The 22911-nt window shown below is 41.5% G+C and overlaps 1 protein-coding gene across 1 annotated transcript; it reads left to right on the top strand.

The window, feature by feature from the left end:
- Positions 1-451: 451 nt before the first annotated feature.
- On the top strand, positions 452-22709 carry OLFM4 (olfactomedin 4). The gene is made up of 6 exons (XM_075727747.1): positions 452-526; positions 2773-2850; positions 6610-6762; positions 12860-13072; positions 14005-14158; positions 21916-22709. Exons 1-6 carry the CDS (start codon positions 452-454, stop codon positions 22707-22709), a joined length of 1467 nt encoding a protein of 488 aa, XP_075583862.1.
- Positions 22710-22911: the final 202 nt, after the last annotated feature.

The following is a 22911-nucleotide window of genomic DNA, read 5'->3' as shown; positions in this document are numbered from 1 at the left end:
CTGATGTGTGAAAAGTCTAACCTGACCTGCTCTTCTCTGTACCTATAAGAAGTAATTAATACCACCCAGACCTGCATTGTCTGCATAACTTAGAAGGAATCTATAAGAATTTTTGTGATTGAGTCACAGTAAGAGGAAATGTCTATCTACCTGTCCTAGCAAATAAGCACTCGATGTTCTCTATAACCAAGATTAAGATTAGATACTGCACCATATGGGAAACTGTTCCTGTTAGGAAATTGGATGTAGTTAATTTCTGATGGTGAATAACTTGTATGTTCTTTGTACGTTAGTATTTGGCACCTGTTATTATATGACTTCATGATATGACTTCTCCAAAAACCTAAAAAAATATCATGCAAGTTCCTTAAGGTTTGGTTGGGGAAATCCCCAGACTCTACTATAAAAGACCTCCTTTGTCCCTTTGCTGTCACAGCTGCTGGCTGAGAAGATGAAGCACACACAGGTGGCTGTGCTGCTCCTCATACAAAGCATGATTGCTTTGTCTGGAACAACGACGACAATGGTAAGATGGTAAGATGGGGGTCTCATAACCTGAGCTTTGGTGCCTTCTTGTTTTCTCATGTAATTTAGATTGCTGAAAAATCTTTTAAGGTTACTGGAAAATTCTTAGGCAAATGTTGAGATCTCTGCACGGAGAAAGTTTAAAGTATTCCTCCATCCTCCCCCCAACTAATGTATAGGGACTGGGTAATAAATGTAAAAGTGAGGCACAGGTTTAAAATCAGAGTTAAATTCTGCCTTTGGTTAGATGAGTGCAACTCCCAGTGAGGGTCTGAGTGGATATTAAATGCTCTGTGTAGCTTCTAATTAATTAGCAAGGGCTTGTAGCAGGAAAGGATCCACATCTTTGATGTGGATGGAGTTGGGAGGTGGGGGCTTTCCCAGTTGTATGATTGCTGTTATACTCTGTGACCAGGCATATGAAAGGCATGGTGGGTGGTTTTTGTGGGGTGCTCTCCCTCTTCCCTATAAAACTGTATCTGTTTGGGCAAAAGAAAAGTTCAAATCAAAGCTATAAATCAGAAAAAAAACCCCAAACCAAAACCCACCAACAAATCCAGGGAGGAAGGGAGAAGAGAAAACTTTGGAAAAAAATATAAAAAGTGAAAACTATGTTAGTGAGAGATTTGTTTTGATTTTCTACTGCCTCATTCTTTTTAAATTTAAAACTGGGCTTAAATTGTCAGAAGAAAATTTTGGGAATAGCTTAAAAGCTCTTCCAAATGAAACAAAACATTTTGGTTTTGTTTGACCCACAGGGACTGCCTTTTGGTATTTTTTAGTCAAAACTTGGAAAAAACCCATTTTTGGCTCCCAGTGACTCTTTCTGATTTGTCTGCTTTAGTCATCAACCAGAAAAATCCTGCGTGTCCCTAGTTATATTTTTTGATGTTTGGGAGCACTGTGGATGCAGGCAGTGAAGTCAGCATCTCCTGGGAAGGTGCATTCATCTGCTCAAGGAATGAAAAGTTGCAAAAAATCAAGATGGAGGTGTAAATATGTGTTGATAAGCTGAAGGTAGAAAGCTTAATATGGGAGACATTTCTCCTCAGTCTGCTTAGCTTTAAGCTAGTCTCCAGTTTGTGTAATTTACACAATTTGTAATGGTCTCTGTCCTAACACTGTTAATTGCTACTAGCTGTCCCCCTCCCTCCATGTTCAGTGTAATCATATGAGCACACAAGTGCTTGTTCAAATGGGTTTATTTGACAAACTGTCCCACAGAAGCTTGTTTACGCCATGTCCTTTAATAGACCTGCTCTTTGCTGGCCATTTGGAGTTCCCCACCATTCCTCGGCTTGGTAATGGGGCTCCGGCTGGGATTTGGGAAATGCAGAAAGATGCAGGGGTAGGTGTCCTGTTGCGGGGGATGACCATTTGATGCTTGGTCTGTCACACCATTTGACATTGAGGATGTCTTGCTGCAGTTCACAGTTTGCCACAGATTTTGGTGAGACCCCCACTGTGGGTGACAGCATGCTGCATCACAGCAATGCACCATGCTCTGCTCGCTATGTGGGGATGCAGTAGGAATTTAGGGACACACAGTGCAGTGCCAGGGTGACAGCCGCTCTCCTTGCTGCCACAGAAAGGCAGGCGCCAGCCACAGATGAAAGTTAAAGGGGATGTATATTGTCTTAATACATAAGACTCCCAGGGTGGACCTGGCTGTATCCTTGGCAGAGTGGTGGCTTCCCCTGGTGCTCCCTCCCCGCGGTGGGATGCTGCCCCCACCGTGGTGCTAGCAGCAGAGCGGGATGCGTGCCCCAGCCGTCACAGCTCGCAGCCTGACAGCTTGGCGTGAAAGGGGCAGCGAGTCCTGCGCTGAGAGGCTGGAGCGTGAGCTGGGCAGCGAGGAGTGGACGTCCCTGTTGGGAGGACAGTAGTGTCCAGATTTAGGGCAGGGGGGCATGGTACTGTCATTTTAGACTGCCATGCAATCTGCCAGGGGTGCCTGTCAGAGCCCCAGCTCACACCTCCTGGGCAGGCTGAGTGTCCCCTGCCTTGCACTGGTCACACAGAGCCTTTCTTGAAGAAGACGTGTCTATGAAGTGACACTGTGCCTGGGGAAATGTTAGTTGCCTCAGCAGCAGATCAGAAAAGCCAATTAATTTTACAGTTTCTGGGGATGGCTCCCATAATAAAATCAAAGTGCTTTGGAGCTGCAGGATGGGGGTTAGCTGGTGGGGAAGGGACGGTGCCATATGTGGGAATTCACACTAAAAAAGGCTTTCCTTTGCTTTTTAGACATCTCTTCTCAGTACGATGCCTCTGTATCTGACTCAGCCTAGCAAGACGACTGGTGACTTGCGCACTCCCCCAAAGGTATGACCATTACCGTTCTTCAGCGAAGTCCAGAAAAAAACAAAATAAGAACTTGTGTGCCTTTTTTTAAATGCTACACAGTCACTTAGAGATTTAACCTTTATACACATTCATCAGTTAGACTGCATAGGAAAAGCTGTTTAGGTGTTGGTTATCCAGGATTTTAGGTAGTAGTGCATTCCCAAAACCATCAGTGTTGCTGCCATGTCATTGAATGCCTTAAGTCACATCCAAAGCTCTGTCATTGCCCTCGTAACTACTGAATTGGACCCCAGACATGAAACAGCTGGGACCATGGGGGTTTGGTGGCCATGTACCAAACAGTTTGGAAATTACAGACTTCCTAGAGGAAGGGGAAGACTTCTTTTCAACTCTGTCTTCCCATGTAAACCAGAGCAGGGCCTTGAAACAATCTTCTGGGAAGTGCCCACTTGTGGTTGCGGGGGGTCAGAAAATCTTCACTCTTCATGTTCTACTTAGCTCAAATTTTATTTAACTATTTGGTGATAGAGGGACTTGAATCTGATTTCCCTGCCTTCCAGTACAGTGCTCAAGTCCATGGTCTGCAGATTTCAGGGTTTGGTTTCTTTCCCTCTCTCTGTCAGGTTAATATGTTTGCCTTGGAGCCGATCCAACGGGACACACTTGCTCTGCATGGTCCTGCAACCTCATATCAAGAACAGGGTTTGTCCAAAGTACGGCTCCAGATCGGGTCAGAGATTGTAGACAGCTTGATGGCAGGTCTTTGTTGTCCAGGCTAGCCCAGTGTGGCATCTGAGGTGTGTGGAAGGACCTCTTCTGAGAGAGAGTTAAGTCTTGGCTCCAGTAGAGGGTTCAGAAAGTCAAATGTAGTTAGGAGTCTCTCTTTGAGTCTCAGTAGCGGGACCCAGCCTCATCCATCTCCTTGCCCAGCTGAGGTGGCCTCTGTCCCTGCTGTTTGGTTTCTGTGGATCTCATTCTTCATCTTAGGAAGAGCAAGTAAGTAATTCAGAGCTGAGAATGCCACTGGGCTACAGTGTAGCTGGAAATTAAGCACTGAAATGGCTCGGCTGTTTTGACGATGTAACCCTCTGTCCACATTTAGGCAGCTGAATAAATTTCCTGGTTTTCAGAAAATCAAGTACCTTCCAGCTCCTACTCCCTTTCTTAAACTGAAGGGATGTGGAAAAGGAACATTTATCATAGCTTCAAATGTATGTGTAACAGCTTAATTTTACAGAGTGAAATGTTGCTGTCAAGTCCTTGCTCTAGGCCTGGACAGTTTGCTCTCTTTTAAGCATTCAGTGTAAATTATTAAACTTTAAAAGACATACAACTCCATCAAAAGTAACAGCCCATCTTGTGCATTTTTCTACAGGATGAAGGAAGACATTTTAGTTATATGGTTATCATTTGACTGGTATTATATTTTGATTGAAGCACTTACTGACTCAAGGGGCTTTTAACTAAACAATGCTTCTTGGTCTCATGAACATCACGATCCCCATGTTTGTAATGTCAATGGAAGAATGGAAGCAGTTCTGTCTGCCCAGGCTGTCTTTTCCTTTGGGGAAACTATCCCTTTGCTTGGATATAAGCTGCACTTACTGCAGTGAAGCTCTGCATGAAATTCAAGGCTTTCTCATAACACAAATGCTAAAATATAATGATTGTTTTTCATAGGGAGTTTAAATGCACAAGTTGGAGTTTTTTTGGGAGATCATCTGAATACATTTATGAATGGTTTATTTAGCACGTGGGATAAGCACGGTACCTTTAGATAAACTGATGGCTATATGTAGTCAGGACTGTAGTTTATAGAGAGTACACAATGTGTAGTTTGCACTATACTATATATGGAAATATATATATATGTGAAGTACATACTATGCCATACTATGTATAGTATACTCTCTCTTAGTATACATATAAACATATATATTATATTTGTGTTATACACAGAAGGGATAGAATACTTCCACACAAAAATTAGCATACCAGTGCATAACAGTCTTACAGAAAGTCCCATGTACTCACTAAGCCACATTTGTTTTTCCTTTTGCCTTTTTCTCCCATCTGTTTCTTTTGTTATTGCTGAACAACTTTCCATCCCAGTCATGCCCACACGCAGAGGACTCGGAAGTGCAGAAGCATCTAAGTGACTTAGGAACCTATTTTTCACAGTAATTTGGTACTGATAGCCATATCTTCAAAAGTACTTGGAAACTTAGAAATAGTTTGCAGTACGTTCTCAGTGGGTTATTCAGAAATAACCTACCTGGCAGGGAAATCAATGGAAGTTATGTGCTGGGACATTCTGGAATGCCATGAGATACTTTTCTGCTTCCTTTCATGTTAAATGTCTTCAGCAGTCTGGCTATGAGTGAAGTTTTAAGGCCCATGGTGCTGAACAACACAGATAAAACGTCTTTTCATGCCTTCTTTCAAAATGAGAGATGTGCTGTTTGTTATGGCTGCGGTAAAGAGGTTGCCAGAAGTGCGAACTGGGATCATTCCTGCTTGCTGCTGTTCTCTCCTTGGGCTCACAGATCAAGACAGCTTTGCTGCTGGCCATCACTGCATGTTCTGGGCTGGTTTAGCAGTGAGGAAGTTAGTTGAAATCACTGTGAAAAAGCGAGGGAAGAAGTGCTGAAATGTCAGCTTTCAGTAGATAGTTGTTTGCTTGTTTATTTTTAAGAGGGAGAGAGAAAGAGAAAACACATGAATAACTAGGATTTCTGCAAGGCAGGAGGAGAGATTACAGAAAGAAGTGTATTTAAAGAGCAAGCCTGTAGTTTTAAACTATGCAGCCGCATTGAAGTGTGTGCCAGAATATTTTAAAGTAACATCAAATATCTTTATTAATAAATTCGTGATAGGTTTATAAACTGGGAAACATTTTGTGTACAAATAAAAAAGAACTGCTTGAAACACACTCAGTATTCAGCCCAGTGTTTATAAGAAATTATGTGCTTTGGCTGTAAATTATGGCAAGATCATGAATTGCCAGCACTGACCTTTCCATACACCATACACATTGCTCCAGTGGTGATGCTTTGAACATGAAGACAGACGGGACAAGGCAATTCATGCTAATAGCATGGGCAATAGCTTTGCAAACTATCCACAAACGTGGATGAGCGGGCTGTGATGTGTGGGTGTTACGTGCAGTATTTTGCAGCAAAATAAGTATCTCTACCTTAGGCTGAGCCTGCATATTTAATTCGTCACCTCTCAGTGGTGTATAATTAAATGTATATGTCTGTTTGCTGGGGCTGGCTGGAAAACTTCAAATGAAGCATTTTTCTTTTCAAAACTTTCCCTGTTACTAGTTCTTTTTTGGTGTTTTCATCTCTATGGATGGAAATGACTAGATGATCTGATCAATTCAATTCAGATTAATAGAACAGTAACTATAACACCTGACTTACTAAGTTATTATTTTCCTGCTGTTTTGTGCTTTTCTGTCTGCTGGAAAAGTTACTTTATTATCTTAGGAACATTGTCCACAAGATTGGGAAAGTAAGAACTATTATATGCCTCTGTTTTTCCAATTGTAAAATCTTTACAGCAATATTTAGCTATTTTCAGAAAGACTTGTAAGGCTGAGTCATACAAATTGCTAGATATTTTGAGTTCCTTGGAAGAAAAAGGTGAAAGATGTCTAATAATGAAGTTGTTGATCTCATGATTGTCACAGCTCATATTGTTGCCGGACATTAGCTACTGTTTCCAGAGAAGAATATTAACCCTTTTTTCCTTACCGATTTGTTATTGCAGCTCTTTGCCAATGTCTCTGGCTCTGTGGATGACGAGGGAACTTGTCAGTGCTCTGTGTACTTGCCGGATACTACCTTTCCAGTGCAGAAGGCTGAGCAATTGGAAATTATAGCTGCAACACTCTTGGAGAAATTTGAGAGAGAGCTTTCTCAAGTAAGGTGTTCTTTTCTCATAAATATAACAATTGTATCTTTGCTGAAAAATGGTTGCCTGTGAAAAAGTACAGCAGTCAGTGGTTTTCTGTGACCTGTCTTTCAAACAGCGGGAAAGAGGGCTCTGTAAGAACAAGGAGGAGGGTAATTAAATCTCAAATCTTTGACATTGTAGCATGTCATACATTTGAATATCCTCAGGTCTCTTTTCTAGGACTTTGCAGCTAGAGGCATATGGTATTTTTGGAAGAATCATTATGTTTTTCCTCTTTTGGCTCAGTTTTATTGGTTTGTGATTGCTATACAGAGCTATAGGAAGCCAAGCCTCCTGCTCTTTCATGTGTTATTATTTGTATTAAGCCAGCCAGATTGTAAGAGGGAAATAAAGAGAAAGAGAAGAAAGGTTGCCACAGCCTGGAGTGAAGAACTGGGTGAATATTTGTCCCTCCACTTCTTCTGCTCTCCCAGATTAAAAAAAAATTTAAAAAATCAGATATCTTCCTTGTCGACATCTGAAGCTGTGGCAGTGAGACTGCTGAATTATACATTGTTGTTGAAGACAAACACACCTTACGCTACTTTGGCTGCTTGTTGCATGAATTCAGATCCATTTTTTGAGGAACTTGGGCGAACCCACGCATACTGCAGTGCACTGAGTGAAGCTGCCTGTGAAGACAGAAATCTGTCTTTGACTTTTGATAGTGGATAAATATTCAGGATTCAGATTAGGTGTCCAGCAGAAAGTGTTTTCTTCAGGAACCAAGCATCTTAAGAAATGAAGTGTCCTTGAATTAATCAGCAGAAAAGGCACAGCATTAAATTATAAATTCTAACCATAAATATTCATAACCCTCCTCTGGTATAATCAAGAACAGATAAGAAGTGTGCATAAAAAACACAACAACAGGCAGAGGATCCTGTGGTAAGATCTTTCAGTTCAAATCATTTGTTTTGAAAGAACTGGAGCTAACAATGAAACATTTTCAGCTGTCAGCAGGGCTATGAAGGGCAAGCTGACAGAAGTCCCACTGCCTCCAAGCACAGGAGTTACCTGATCCCTTGCAGCATGGAGGCGTAGCTCAGAGTTAATGATCCATGAAAATGACCGAGATTTCAGGTCCCCATACTGTTCCCACTGTGGTCAGTACCAGCATTTTAAGCTAATTGCACTGGGACAGGATCAAGGGCATGATTCCCAGCCAGAAAATTGGCGTGATTCTTCAAGGTGTTTGTGTACCACCTTTCCCAGTCACTTGCCCTGGTGTAACCAGCCTCTTACCAGTACTTTCCTCAGAATGGTGCATGTTTCCTTTAGGATGTGTGACTTGCCTGCTAGTGCCGTGCAGATCTGCAGAGCATCTCAAGTGCTGCTTGTCCTCTCTGTGTGAACAACCTCAGATCTCCACTGAATTCAGATATTTCACTCATATAAAGACACAGGTTACTATAGATACCTAAAAGCAGGTGTCCAGATTTGTATCTGAAACTCACCTCTAAATTCACGGCAAGCTGAATCCCCACCGTGGACTTTAGTGTCCAGGTTGCCAGCTGGTGTCAACTGATGTAACTGTGTTGTCATCCTTAGGTGCCCAGCAGTGTCCCGCAGTGCAGACACTGACCTTGGCTTTCAATTCTCACTCCAGACAGTGAAAATTCTTGACCTAACTCAGGCTTCACTGAATTTCATCCTGTCGAGACCAATCAGCCAAGCAGTGTTACAATGCATCTAGTTAGATAAAGTGTGACATATACTTTGGTGTGATATAGGCAAAGAGACACTTTGGGTCAGAAATGAAAATGAACAGATTGCATTTTGGTGTAACTCTATGTGTGTAAGATTTCTCAGTTATGTTGTTTTTCTGTAGAAAGAAGAAAGCTGTTGAGTATTGCCCTGTTGATATCTGAACTTAAGTAACCTTGAGATCTTGTGATGCATGAGTCTCCATGCTTAAAAATTCTGCACCTTTCCAGGTGTGGAAAAAATCCTCCTTATGCAATCCTGTATACTACTTTAGTCATGATAATACTCATAGAAAGAAGGAAATAATGAAATGGAAGAAAGCCAAGCTCTCATTACTCATCATTGTTAGAAATGATCCTGAGAAAATTCCTAGGGAATCACTCTCAGACATAACCTAGCCTCACCACAGTGGTGGGAATTTCTGCTCAGTGCCTCCTTTTTCGACTCTGAGAATCCATGCTTTAGTCGCTCTTCTAAAACACTCTTTGAAGCTCATGGGAGCTTTTCCTGGGTAAGAGATGCAGGATTGGACCCTCTTAAGGATGCTTTCCATGTGCTAGAAGTTCCAGATAAACAACCTGATTGAATCGTTAACCTTTTGCCTGATTGTAGGCTAATTCAAAAAGCAAGGGGGTCCTTTTATAGAATCAGCAGGCAAGGAAGCTTGCAGATAAAGAGATGCTCTCATGTGCCAAATGAGTACAAACTGTAGGCTGAAAATACCAGACTAATTTTTTTCTCTGTCACATCAACCTTTGCCAGCATAATTATGATTACAGAAGAAAATTAACCTTTCAAAGCAAAGCAGGAATTGGCTGCTCCTCTCAATAGGAAAGGGGAGAGGACAGCTCCGTAACAGGGACGCATCAGCACGTTATCCCAAGGAGAGAAAGTGCCTTTCAGAACTTGGCTCACAAGGGCTACATCATCCTCATGTAAAAAAACAGGAGGGAAAAAGCATGCCTGCCCTCTGCCAGGAACAGTTGTTTTCAAAATAGGTTAACCTGCAGTGGAATTCTTCTTGGCATCAGCTTGCAGACTGCTTGCCAACCTTGCTCCTTACAGGTCTGTAGAAGTCAGGCCTGCCCAAAGCCAGCGTCCTGGGCCAAGAGACTTTATAGAGTTGCTGGTTTTGTCACTACTTTCTTATCTTCCTTCAGTCCTCCCACTGTTTTTCTTTTATATCTTCATCTTGCATCTTTGTTCCCCTTCTGTACTCTCCAAATGTGTGCTGGAGAAGTGTCTGTTTGCATGCTGCAAAACCTGGGTTGATAAATACCAATTGCAGGTAAACGACACAGTAAATGAGCATTGCAGATTTTTCCTGCCCTTTTCATTCTACAGGGGTGACAATGCTTGGAAAGGAGGAAAAACTGAAACTGAGGAATTTTTTTCCTGCATATGCCTCACATGACTCCATTCTCTTCCTATAAAGGGCTAATACAGACCCTATGCACTCACCGTACCCTACTTTAGGCTTTTACGACAAATGTGGCAGCAATCAGTACTAGTTATTGGTCCATATCCCTAAATATGGGATACACACAGAATTTCTGTGCCAGCCTGCACAGAGAGACAACAGCCAGTCCTTAGCAGGTAGACGCAGTAGAAGAGCAGGGATTACAAGCTGCTTAGATCTATCTGCCAAGCAACAGAGCAACATCATGTTTCTTTTTCAACTGATAATTCTAAACTATAGAAACTCCTAAGCCAGATCTGAGCAGGCAGGAATGTCCACACAGGGCATTGCAATGCTTGGCATACGTACTGGATTTGTCTGCAAAAGCAGTATAGACCTGTTAGAGCAGCACTGCTGAGAAAATGATATTTGTCCAATAATTCGCCAGGGGAGCTATTAGCTTAAGTTCATTGCAATGCTGGTGTGGTTGTACAGAGCACTGCAAAGTGCTGGGTCTAGTTCAGGCTCAACTTGTATGGATATCTCTCAGCCATACTCCACCGGATGGTGTTGACATGTCCTTAAATGACCTAGATAGTTGACTGAGCAGAAACCCTCTGATGTGCAAGGAGAACTTCAGGTCTGTGTCCTGCAGCACTCTGCAATCAGGGCTGAAATAACTATGTATGCCTTGTTCCAGCCCTCAGCATTTTGTCCAGGATCTCAGGACCCTGGAGAAAACTCTGAAGTCACAAGTAGCCATCACTAATTCCAGCAGTCTGTCTATTTCAGTGGTTTGTAGATTTGGTCTGTATTGCATCATTATTGCTGCTACTACTACTACTGGTATTACTGTGAGAAAGGTTATTAATACCTAGATAGATTTTCAAATATCTCTATGATGTATGTAGCTTCACACAGCAGTGCAACTTTGTTCAGACATGGGCTTGCTTTATATTTCTTAGGCTGTAATCATCCATGCTTTCTTTTTTGTTGTGCAAACTCCAGACACACAATTTAAACATTGACCTTTGAAGAATATTTTCAGAAGATTTTTTGGAGCATATCTTCCAACTCCAAACTGAGTTTGGTGATCAGTGAAAGGGTGACGTCCAACTACATCTGGCTTTTCCAAGAACATTGTCCAGTTCTTCCTACTGTTCCCTTCTGAACAGATGATGGTGACAACTAGGACAAGGGATCCCAGCTGTCTTTGTTGTCAGCCAGATACAGGGAGCTAGGTCTAAGTCTTTATATGCTATTATATTTTTTTTTATTATTCCTAATTGTAATAAATAGCTTAGTTATTCCTTAGCTCGAAGTTAGCTAGGCTTGACCTGGGAGATCTAGAGCATCCAGTGTTATGAGTCAGGGTGTTTCTGCTGCAGCTTATGGAGACATGCCAGTTTATATCAGAACTGCTCAAAGTCTGGCTGCACACATTTAGAACAGAAGATCTGTTTCAAACCCTGATTTAAATGCACAGGATTGAGCAGCCTGTTTTTGGTGTATGTTATATATGTGCATGCAGAGGTGTTCGTTCAGATTTACAGTGTAGTTGTGGCACTATTGAAAATTATACTTTTGAAAAGAGGATCTTCTCACTGAGGTTTCTCCTTCTTAAACCACATCACTGAATATCTTGTGATCTGAAAGGATCCTTCCCAGCCTTCATGAATTTCCATGCCATAGGCTCCCATACCTCCTCTTTGGTACACAAGGGATTCAATCAAAGTTGAAAGGAATTATTTCATAAGTGTGTTTGTTGGCGTCCCTATCTCAGGGGCTACTGCCAGAAAGGAGAAAAGGGAGTCCGTGGTCTTCACGCCATGACAGGATTTGAGAGGCCATTCCAGAGCCAATGGGGAAAAATACTGACTTTCATTTTATGTTAAGATAATGCAAGAATGTTTGAGATGATGTGGGTTAAAAATCTTTCAGTCAAAGAAACAATAGTTATGGAAATCACAGTGCTGTGGAGAGAGGAACTTATACTAGAAAAACCATCTGAGAGTATAAATATGGAGTTACTTGTGCAACAAACTAATTTATTCCAACTTCTTACCTTTTGTGATATAATTATACTGATTTAAGGGAAAACAGACATGACTTTTATGAAGCATATAGGAGAGAAATTATGTATCTTTCCCAAAGAGTTAAATTTCAAGGAACTAATATTTTCTAAGGAATGTCCCAAATCTATATAATGGTCTTAACATTCTGCATCACAATGCTTGTTCTGTGACCTTTACCTCAGCAGATGCATATGTGAAAATATATTTATCTGGACAACTGTTTAATGGTTCTAAGGCTGAAAAGGCTGCTATATAAATTACTGTAGCTAAAGCCTGCAATAAATTTTACACTTTCATTTAAACCAGATTTGATTTTTAGCACTGTGTTTAAACATCACCCCCCCAGCCCCGCCAATGACAAACCCCAAACCAGTTCTGGCAACTTTTGACACAATTCAAATATATACAGGGTAAAATCCTATTTGGATTCAGAGTTAATAGGAAATGAACTTGAAAAACTTGGGAATCCTTTATTGCATTTTTCAGCCTCCTTGGGTTGCTTTTGTGAGATAATACACTGTAGATTTCCTAATAAAATTTTCACCAATGTAAGTTCTTGGCATACTGAGGATAAAATTAGCTCATAGAGACAATATTGGCAAAGAACTAAAAAAATGGAAGACTGCGAGTAAAATTCTGCCTTCAGTTATCCCCAGGCATTCCTGAGGGGACTTTGTGGAACTGGCAACAAAAAATGAGGGTTAAATTTTACATTTTTTATGTATGTGATGAGAATTTCATTTATGTAGTTTATGTGAATAATATATATGTCAAGTATGTGGAAGTTATGCATGGGGTACTCAGAAATACAATAAAGATGTCAAATAGGCTTGTTTTATTTGCTAACCTGGACTTGAATATGTACCTTTTATTTTTCTTTAAGGTCAGAGAATACTCAAAAATGATTGAACTGTATCAGCAGCAAATCCTTAATCTAACCATCAGAGTGGAGCATATGGAGAAGACCAGTGTATCTTACACAGAACTGGACTTCCAGTTATTGAAAGTGGAAATCAGAGACCTAGAGAGACTGGTCACTCAGCTGAAATCCAGCCTTGTTGGAAGCAATGTCATTGTTGAGCAAATATATTTGGAGGTATTGCCAGATTCTAATTAGCCACAGAGGGTTCAAATATACAGCTAGTCTATTTTCTCTTTAGTGTTTAGGTTGAGGAAATGTAGTCTGTCTCTATGCAGCCAGTGGAATTATTTTAGCATTTCATCAGCATAAATTAAAAGAAAGCTTGACCTTAAATGTGTTAACACCTCTTTCCTTGACATAGAACACAGAAAAGCAAAGAAACCTCAAAACAAGTGGGGACCTTTTTATTTTTGCCAACTGTCTGCCTGAAAGTTAAGTTTTGCATAGTGTTAAGCACACAAACTGATTAAATTATGTAATAAATATTAATTTATAGACCCCCCATGCTTGAAAGCCTCTGTGCTTTAACTTTGATAATTAAAAAATTAGCTTCATGGTTGCTAGGGCAGTGGCCCAATCAATATGAAATCAAGAAGTGGGAAAGACTATCACCTTCCCAGCAGACTACAAATCACATTTTCAAAATTGTAATTAATCACTCACCTAGAGAGAATAATTACTTCAGATGGAAACTGAAATATCATTTTCTCCATTGTCCTCTAGATCATCAAGTAGGTGATTGAGAACATTATTTATCTTTGCAAATAAAATTTCCAGATACATTTGTAAGGCTGGAATAAATACTTTTTATATATAATAGCTAGTACTTACCTAAGACTTACTGGATATTTTTATACTATGTATAAAATAAGACTATATTTTTGCATTAGGGTATACAACTGAGTGTTAAAGCATTTCCTTGTGGTCACATACCTCTGCTGGAAATGTAAAGTTCAGGCTAGCAGAATAAGGTCTATTCTTAAGGATATTTCTTAAAACCTGTTCTGTAGCATCTTCTATAGTATGATCAACCATGCCTGCAAGTATCTGTAAAATAAAATTGACAGAAATTTAAACTTGCTCTCTGGTTTTTTTTTCCTCTCTAGATCACAAATCTGACTATAGCAGTAAATGAATTGGAATCACTGGACAAAAACAATATCCTTGCAATTCGTCGACAAATTGTGTCTCTGCAGAATCGATTGAAAGAGTGTGAAGAGGACAGAAACAAAACTACAGTACCCCCTTATTTCCCACCAGGTAAACATTTCTCTTGTATATCAGATAAGAAACATCGTAATACATGGTACATGGGTAGAACAGTAAATGCAGAGATTTCCCTTTGTTAATATTAAATACAATGGTAATGATACTACTTAGCTCTTGAAAAATTGAGCAGACAGCTCATAATGTTTCATCAGTGGGTTCAAAAGGAAAATGAGGGCAGGAAGCAAACCCAGACACTGTAGCTGTTTTCAGCTAGAAAAAGTTGTAAACTTCCTCTCACCTGCAATGCGAAAAAGAATCTCTACCCCCTTCTCTTTTTCAAAACAATTGCCTTTTTTTTTTTTGTGGGAAACTATGCTTTTTTCTGACCAGCTTTGATTTTTAATAGTTCCTGTGAAAGTGACCTGTGTCATGGCAGTTTTGCTCTAATGCTGCTTGAGAAATGTATGAGCAACAGTTGATATACTAAAGCTGTTAGTATGCAAGCTCTGGAAGGTAGCTTTGCATGAAGATTACTTTTGCTTCACAGGCAAAAGATTCTTCTAAATCAGAAGGTCAAGAACCTTGGGGGGAAATTCTGGTCTCAGGGAAATAAGTGGGAACTTTATTACTGATTTCAGCGGAACTAGGATTTTATAATTTTCTTAACTAGGAAAGGTTATGTTCTGGGGCTTAGATCAGTGGTTCCCAGAGTGCTGGTCATATAAAAGTATCAACAGTCACAGGGCATGTGGTAATCAGTTTACAACTGGAATAATTTTTGTCCTGACAATGTGTTCAGTTTGAAAAATCATATTGTGAGTGAATCATAGTCTGAGAAATTTTGAGAGTCAGTTATGACACACTGCAGCAAACTGTTTAGGAAACACTAGTTTAGATATGCCAGGTCAAGCATCCCACTTGCTAACAGACAGGAGGATTTATCAAACTGTGTTGATCCCTTGACTGTTTTATACACAGGGGGTTCCTTTTGACAGAGTGTTGTAAGAGGGAAAGTGCTCTGTTGTATACAATACCCAGGGGAAGGATCCTGCTTTTTCATGTAAGCTGGTTAACAATCAACTAGAGGAGCCCATAAAAAAGGAGGAGCAGTGTCCTGCTTCCAAGGAGCATGGGTTTGCACCTACCAGCATTTACCTCTCATCATCTTGGGGTCAGCTAGTTCAAACATCTTGTTGGAAAGGTGAGAGGCAGAAATACAAGCTTCCCTTCAGGTGAGCAGCTTTTCCTGTTGCGATTTCCTTAGGGCTTCATGGCAGTGCAGGCAGCTGCTGCACTTCTCTGACAGGATGCGCGAGTAACACCTTGTCTGGGGATCAGGCAGGAGAGAAAGCTGAAACAAAAGAGTGCATTGCAAAATCTCAAGGCCCTTCTCTGCTCCTTAAGGAAGGGCTTAAAATGTTTCAATTAAAAAAAAAAAAAAAAGCAATGTTTTAAAACTATTTGAAGGGCATCTCATTGATTTATTGAGGGTGACGGTGTGTGGAAAGAAACAGCCTCTTTCTCTTCAAGCCTACAGCAAGCCTTTGTTTTGGTGAGAAAGTACTGAGCTCTGGAACAAGAATACTGTGTCCTTCCATGAGTGATGGAGGGAGGGTTTTATGCCTGGGTGGTTAGTGTGAGCGTCTGTGGGATGTAGGAGCTTTCACAGAGTGGGGAAGGGAGGTCTATGCTTCCCTGCGCAGCTCCATGCAGGGATAGGCAAGTCATGCCTAGAGAAGGATGATAGCTCTGGCATGGGTAAATGTAGCTGCATAGGATTTTGACCACAATAGAATTATTTAGCATTGCTTCTTAGGGCATGCTGGGGAGATGGATAGCATTTCTCTGGGACCAAAATGGTATTGCTTTAGTATTGCCTTATTCCTGACTGGTGTGCCAGCTAGCTCAGGCACCTTTGCATGTCACTGCATTGTGTGGGAACCACAGAGCAGAATATAACCTAGAAGGCCAAAACCCCAGCTGCTGTGAACAACGATAGCTCCACTGACTTCCAGAGAATTACCACCACTGACATCAGCTGAAGACATCCTCTGGTGTTATCTGTGAGTTTATCTCCTGCCCACAGCAATAGGAATGCCGGAAGGGTTGGAGGATGTATGTGGGTGTATTGTCATGTCACCTTTAGGGTGAGGGTCTGGCACAAAGGAATGGCAGAGCAACTGTGGAGGGCTGGCAAATTTCCTGCCTGTTGGGAGATGCCAGCTATACAGATAACCCAGGTGTTATGTAGGCTCAGGTCTAATGAAGGCAGGACTGGCGTATCTTGACTTTGTGTGCCTGGCGCAGAGCAAATATTCTCTGGGCAGAGAACTTTGCAGAGCAATTACATGTCCTGCAGACTGTATCTGAAACCAAGTACTAGGAGGAAGATGTTATTGGTTTGGGAGGTTGAGTAAGTATGTGAGAGAGGTGCATTTTCTAGATGGTCATTTTGGAGGCTTTGCATGGATGCTCAAACCTAGGCCTCTGAAGCTCTCTAGCATGCATTTACACATTTGAACACAATTTCCATATGTTTTCTCTGCAAGCTTGAATGCCTTGAAATCCTGCCAAACCATTTGGCCTTGCCCTGCTTTTAGTTCATATTATATTTATAATGTTTGTATTAAACTGACACTTTGTCCTGTTTCCAGACTGCGTTTTCTTTCCCCCTTCATCCTCTCTCCTCTGTATTTTGGGTAGGCAACATGAACTAGAGAGAGCTTGGCTAATCCCCAAGCTGCCTAAGACCATGAGTCTAAAGGCAAGTTTAATTAAAGCTTCTTACTTCTCAGTGCTGTAGCACACAGCCCCTCTGACTCTGTCCCCCAAGGCTTTTGCTGCTGTATTTCTCAGAGTGAACAGGCCTGTTGTCAAACAACATAGCAGAAAGAAATCACTGGTCTCCATTTGCCTTTCTGTCCAACTGGAGACGTGGGTGTCTGGGTGTCTGAGATGGTGCTCAGTAAATATATAGTTAATCATCCTCATCATCATCACTGGCTTTCCTATCTGCAGCAGTTCCTGGCATCTCTCTCTCCTCACCACTCCAGTGGGAAAAAATATTTATCCTTCGTGTTTTTTTTGCGCTGATCTCATCTGGCTGCATCAGGGCAGGTACAGAGAGAAAAGACCCCAGGATGGTTCTTTGAGGACTCTGCAGCAGATTCTTTGTCACATCTCACTGAAATGATCTGAGAGAGGCAGCGGGGAGAAGTGAGTCAGATGAAACTCTTAAAGGCAAAAAAAAAGAAAGAAAGGAAAAAAAAGAGCAAAGCTGTTTTCTCTGGCTTTTATACATTTAGAAATTAAGGATTTCAAGTTACTGGTGAATAATAGGTCTCAGCAGGAGGAAGACCTGGTGTAGCCTAATGCTGAAACTCAGACAATCCTATTGGAGTCTTAAGGTGATTTCACTTTTACCTTATATTTTACCTCCTATGTACCCAAGATGTCTGTGTTTTTAAGTGTTCTGCATTGTGTTTTGAAATGAATACATCCATACACAAAGAGTGAGACTTGCCTACAGGCAACTGAAAAGAGCTGGCCAGTGCCTCCTCTCTGGGACTGCCTGAACTGCCCCTGGAGACACATGCATTTCTCCATTGGCAATGCAGGGAGCTTAGCTGACGCACCTGAACTTTTAGTTGCCTGAAGGTAGGTCAGATGAATTCCAGCCCCCCCACCTCATCCCCTGTTAGATGCTGACAACATAAGTATTCTCTGACGCAGCTGTCAGCCTGTGTCTGTGCCCCATGATACTGGTGAAGACTGAGGTGTCTGTGTGGGTCTTCCTGTGTCACTGAGACAGTAGGAGCCAAGATGAGCCTTTCCCTGAGCAGCTCTGTCTCCTGTGTCTCAAGCCACAGTAAGGCTGGCAACAGCTCACACATCTGGATGCAGTGGTTCATCTGATGGGAGAGGAGGGTGCACATCTGGTGCTTGGGAACACGTGTGAGAGTGTAGCACCAGCCTGCTCCTGGTCTTTGTGCCCCTTGTGGAAGTTCCTTTAAATGTGGGTCCCACCTTGTCTCATGACCTTCGGCTGCGTAGGTGAACTGTGGCCCCTTCTCCTCTGCCATCAGATGCAGCTGCTTGGTGGGGGGAGGCTGCTGGAGGTTTTTTTGGCACCTGTATTGCTGGAGTGAGAAGCTGATTTGCTCTGTGAGTACTTCAGAGTGAAGTGATTGAAGCGAGATCCAATGGGATGTGTCTCATGCTCAGTTCTGCAGCCCATTAGCCAAGCAAGTCAGGCTCCCTCCAGTCCTGGCAACTAACTGCCAGCTCCTTTTCTGATGAATCAGAAGGATTAGTAAACAACTGAGCTGAGATACTGGTTCTTTATGTAGGGAGAAGGAGACGTACATGTGTATGTACCTATGTTAGTCCTCCTCTTGCCTATTTGCTACATGAGCATGAAACAAAGGAAGGCAAAAATACCAGGACGTCATTTATCAGTGGCCCAAAACAGTGAAGAAAGGAGTTAAAAACTTGCAAGTTTGAATAATGCATACGGATTTATTTCAAGTACCTTCTAATATTTACAAAATTACATGACACTTTGTTTCCTTTGTGCATTTTTTTCCCCACAAAATCCAGACAGGGAGGCAAGTTTAGATTAAATAAACAACAATGAATTCTTCTGAACCTGTGCAGAAGACAGATCACCCCCTGACTACCACAGAGTTTTTTGGTAAAAAAAATAATAATTCTGGGAGAGTTTTCAAGGAAATCAAAATCAAGCACATACTCTATAGAAACCTCAGACAATTTTTGATGTCATTAAAACGGAACACGCTTCTAACTTTATTTTAATAATTCATTGTTTCATAAATAAAAACCAAACAAGTGTTCAGCAGAGAGATCTCTTTAAGGGAAGAAATAATAATTTATTATTTCTTTTGTAAAAAAAGGTCTCTCTGCTGAACACACGTTTGTTTTTTATTTATGAAACAATGTATGAATTATTAACATAAATCTGGAATTGTGTTCTGCTTAATGACATGAAAAATTATTTGAGGTCGCATATAAATGAGCTTAGCAGTGCTTCACTACCTGCAAGCTTCGGTGCTGTATTTTTCTAAACAAATCAAGAGTTTTAGAGCATTTAATAACCATTTAATTCTGAGATAAGTTTATTGTGATTTAAGCATAGTAATATATTCAATATGTCACCGGCTTGAAAGAAGCCCTCATGCCGGAGGTAACAATACATAATAGAGATATAAGAAAAAAACAATTTAAATTGGTTTATGGAGTTGGCAGGCTGCAAGCCATTTTGCACTGTCTGCCTTAGCTTTCTTCCTTTGCATGAGCTGAGGTATAAGCACCTCCAAATGTTGGTATCTCTGCCAAGTGCTGAGGCCATGTTACTATAGCCATGTTACGTGCCATTTCCAGAGATACAGCCTGGCTAGCCATACAGCAGCGCCTTCCTTGTGTGCTATATTTGGAAATGAGGTTTCTGCTCCAGGGCCTCGTCCTTTGTAAAGCACTTAAGTGCATGCTTAAATGCTCATCTGCTCCGAGCCAGGAATGCTGATTTGCATCGATTCTTGGTGGCATGGAGGGAAGCAGTGTTCAACCAGGGTCATCCCATGTTTCAGCCGCAAGAATCCCAGGACACAAAAGGGGCTGGGGGAGGAGATGGGGTTGTTCACAACTCCTGTCACCGTCTCTGCCATGAGATGGGCACTCAGTAGTGCAGAGCGGCTCCCATGGGCAATAGTGACCCCAAGGAAGTTGCCAACGTGGCCTGGGGACACAGGGATTTAGCTCAGTGTAGTGATTTATATTTAATGCAAAGCTGTTCCCTACCTTCCTCACAGATGTTGAAAGGAGGCTGCAGGTGAATCACATGTCCCCCAAGTCACTAGTGCAAGACAGCACAAAACTGTGAGGGGTGAAGGTGTTATGTGGTAGAAGGAGAGAAAAACTACATTTTGAGAAAGGAGGAGACATGGGGAGCTTCACTGCCCAAATCGACTTCACACATTGGCACAAATGTTACCCTCTTGCTTGGACACTTCTAACATTCAGGCTACAGGTTTCCTTGTCCCAGAGGGCAGAGCACCTTCCCCCTGGGCAAAGCAGATCAGAAAAAGATTTCTCTGTGATTGCAACAATCCATTTTTTCACCAAATGTCTTATATCCCAGTCTTTTTCCAAGTAGAGTACTTCAGACTGGTCTGTCTCCACATTTCCCTCTGTCTGCGGGATAGACTAGGATGCCTTTGAGAACAAGATACCTCCTAGACTTTTTCTGGCCGTGGTTTTAGGAGTTTTAAGTTCAGCTCAGCTCCATAAGTATTGTCTGGCCTTGCTTAAGGTTGGTCAGTTTTAAGAGTGAAAGGTAAATTCTCTCTCTGTTATTTCTCTTTCTTCTTTGTGCTAAGACATAGGTTATTTATACGCTAGACATTTCTTCATATAACTGAGCTTATGAACAGCCATTCTTTTCATACAGACCATAAGAAATCGTGACATGGTACCCATGCAAAGAATTAAGACCTCAAAATATTAAGTCTAACTTTCATCATGCCAAAGCCGGTGGTGCACGGAGTTCCTGTGCTGAAGGAGGTATTATTAACATCAAACATTTGTGACCATTAATTATCCATTAACTGACATGTGAGACTTGAGTCTAGTCATATCATACTCCATCTTTAATAAAGAAGGCTGTCTAGTGGCTAGAGCACCTCACTGAATTGGGAATCATTGGAGTACCACTAAGCTTGTGAGCTCGTGCCAGTCACTTGACATCTCTGCCTCCATTACCTCAGGTGAACATATTCTTACAATGACAAATCTGGGACACTTTTGTGGCAGTGATACAAAAAGCTAATGTTAACACTTGGAAAAAAGCATGCCGGTTTTTACCAGTGGCAGCTTCGGACTCATCAGAGGCCCACGGACATTTCTGAGTGGAGGATTTTTCCACCAGTGACTTACAAAATAGAATTTATCAGGAAACAGGGATGTCACTGCCATTCACCCTGAGTAAAAGGAAAGTATTTCAATGGCTTTGTAGTTAATATGTGCAAAACAGAGTTGTTCTGGTTCAGCTTGAAGTCATATTCTCTTTAGAGCTGCCTCACATGAAAACTCGGAGTACTATCTGTCTACATTTCCTAGACTGTGATTGTTACTGTCTGCAGATTTCTTTGAGGGCCTGAGGTGGAAGGCACCATGCGGCTGTGACGCGCTGTTGTAAAGCTGCAATTCTGGCAGCAGAATGCTAATCTGAAATGTGACTCTGGAATTGCTGCTGCTGCTACTCCTTCCTTCCCCTCCGCAGTGAAATACACGGAAATCAGATGCTCCTCTTTCTTTTTTCCCCATCTCCCATGCTCTCAGTTCCACTGAGGTAGAAAATAACCTAAAATGCTTCTGAAATTGTATTTTCCAAGGGATTTCCTAGTGCATCAGGCTGGCATGCATCAAATGGGTAGAAACAGAAATCTCTCCCTTGTCTGGAACAGTGCAGTGAGCGCTTATTTTCTGCGAATAAATCCTGACTGAGGATGGATGTCCCTATCTTCTCTCCACTGCCCCAGCCCCAAATAACTGTAATAATATGTACTTTTTTTTTTTTTTGCTAACTTTCTGAGTCAACTTGGAACACTTAGTGCCATCCAGTTGCTGACCTTGGCCCAAAAAGAGCCTTTTACACGTGAAGCTATGTATTTATGTCTGTGCTTTGCCACAAAGCTAATCCCTAGTAAGCACACTCTAGAGGTTACAGTATGCAAAACCTCTCTCCTAATGATGACATTTGGAAAACCTGGTTTTTTTCTCTTTAATTGCAGGTAGCTGCATTCACCGTGGACTGCTGAATATTAGCCAGCCCTATATTGTAAAGCTGAACTGGAGAGGATTTTCCTACAAATATGGTTCCTGGGGTAGAGATTACTCTCCCTCTAACCCAGAGAATGAAGTCTATTGGGTTGCGCCATTGAACACAGATGGGAGAAAATTGGAATACTACAGAATTTATAGTTCCTTTGATAATTTGCTGCTGTTTAAACCCATGTATGAAAGTAGAATAACATATGGGGAAGGAAGTGGTGTTACCCTTTATAATAATTATTTGTACTATCAAGCTTATAATTCAAGACGAATGGTGAAGCTTGATTTAAAAACAAACACCATGGTTTTGGGGAAGGAGCTTCCAAATGCTGTTACCGGTAACCGTTTCTCTTACGCAGGTGTATCATGGCAAGACATAGATTTTGCTGTGGATGAAAGTGGGCTATGGGTAATATATTCAACAGAAAATAGCATGGGCAACATTGTGATCAGCAAACTCAATGAGACCACACTTGATGTGCTAAATACTTGGCAGACAAGACAGTTCAAGCCATCTGTTTCCAACGCGTTCATGGTATGTGGTGTTCTGTACGCCACAAGGCCAGTGAGCACTAGGAAAGAGGAAATCTTCTACATGTATGACACAAGTACTGGCCGAGAAGGTAGTGTTAGTATCATTATGGATAAAAAGTTAGAATCAATCCAGAGTATTGATTATAACCCCACAGATCAGAGACTGTATGTTTACAATGATGGTTACCTTGCAAGATATGATGTGACCTTTCAGCCTTAACATCTCAGTGACATAAGCATACGATAAAACTGGCAGCAACTAAAATGAGAGATCCGATACACCTTTAGACAATGCTATTGCCAGTTTAGAGTTCATTTGGTCTGATGTACTGTATCTGTGGTTATTATATATATTAATTATACTCTTTAAAGGAATTGCCCGCTCAGTAGTATTGCTGGCTGCAGTGTTTGGCAGTACTGGG

Source organism: Pelecanus crispus, chromosome 1 (genome assembly GCF_030463565.1).
Source record: "Pelecanus crispus isolate bPelCri1 chromosome 1, bPelCri1.pri, whole genome shotgun sequence".
In the NCBI taxonomy this organism is placed as follows: Eukaryota; Metazoa; Chordata; class Aves; order Pelecaniformes; family Pelecanidae; genus Pelecanus; species Pelecanus crispus.
This window is presented reverse-complemented; position numbering and strand designations above follow the sequence as displayed.

What these genes read in the sequence shown, in the direction of transcription:
- OLFM4 (XM_075727747.1), top strand. Translation starts at nt 452, where the DNA reads ATGAAGCACACACAGGTGGCTGTGCTGCTCCTCATACAAAGCATGATT. An exon ending in TTGAGCAAATATATTTGGAG is followed by an intron (nt 13,073 to 14,004) that starts GTATTGCCAGAT and finishes TTTCCTCTCTAG; the next exon opens with ATCACAAATCTGACTATAGC. An exon ending in ACCCCCTTATTTCCCACCAG is followed by an intron (nt 14,159 to 21,915) that starts GTAAACATTTCT and finishes CTTTAATTGCAG; the next exon opens with GTAGCTGCATTCACCGTGGA.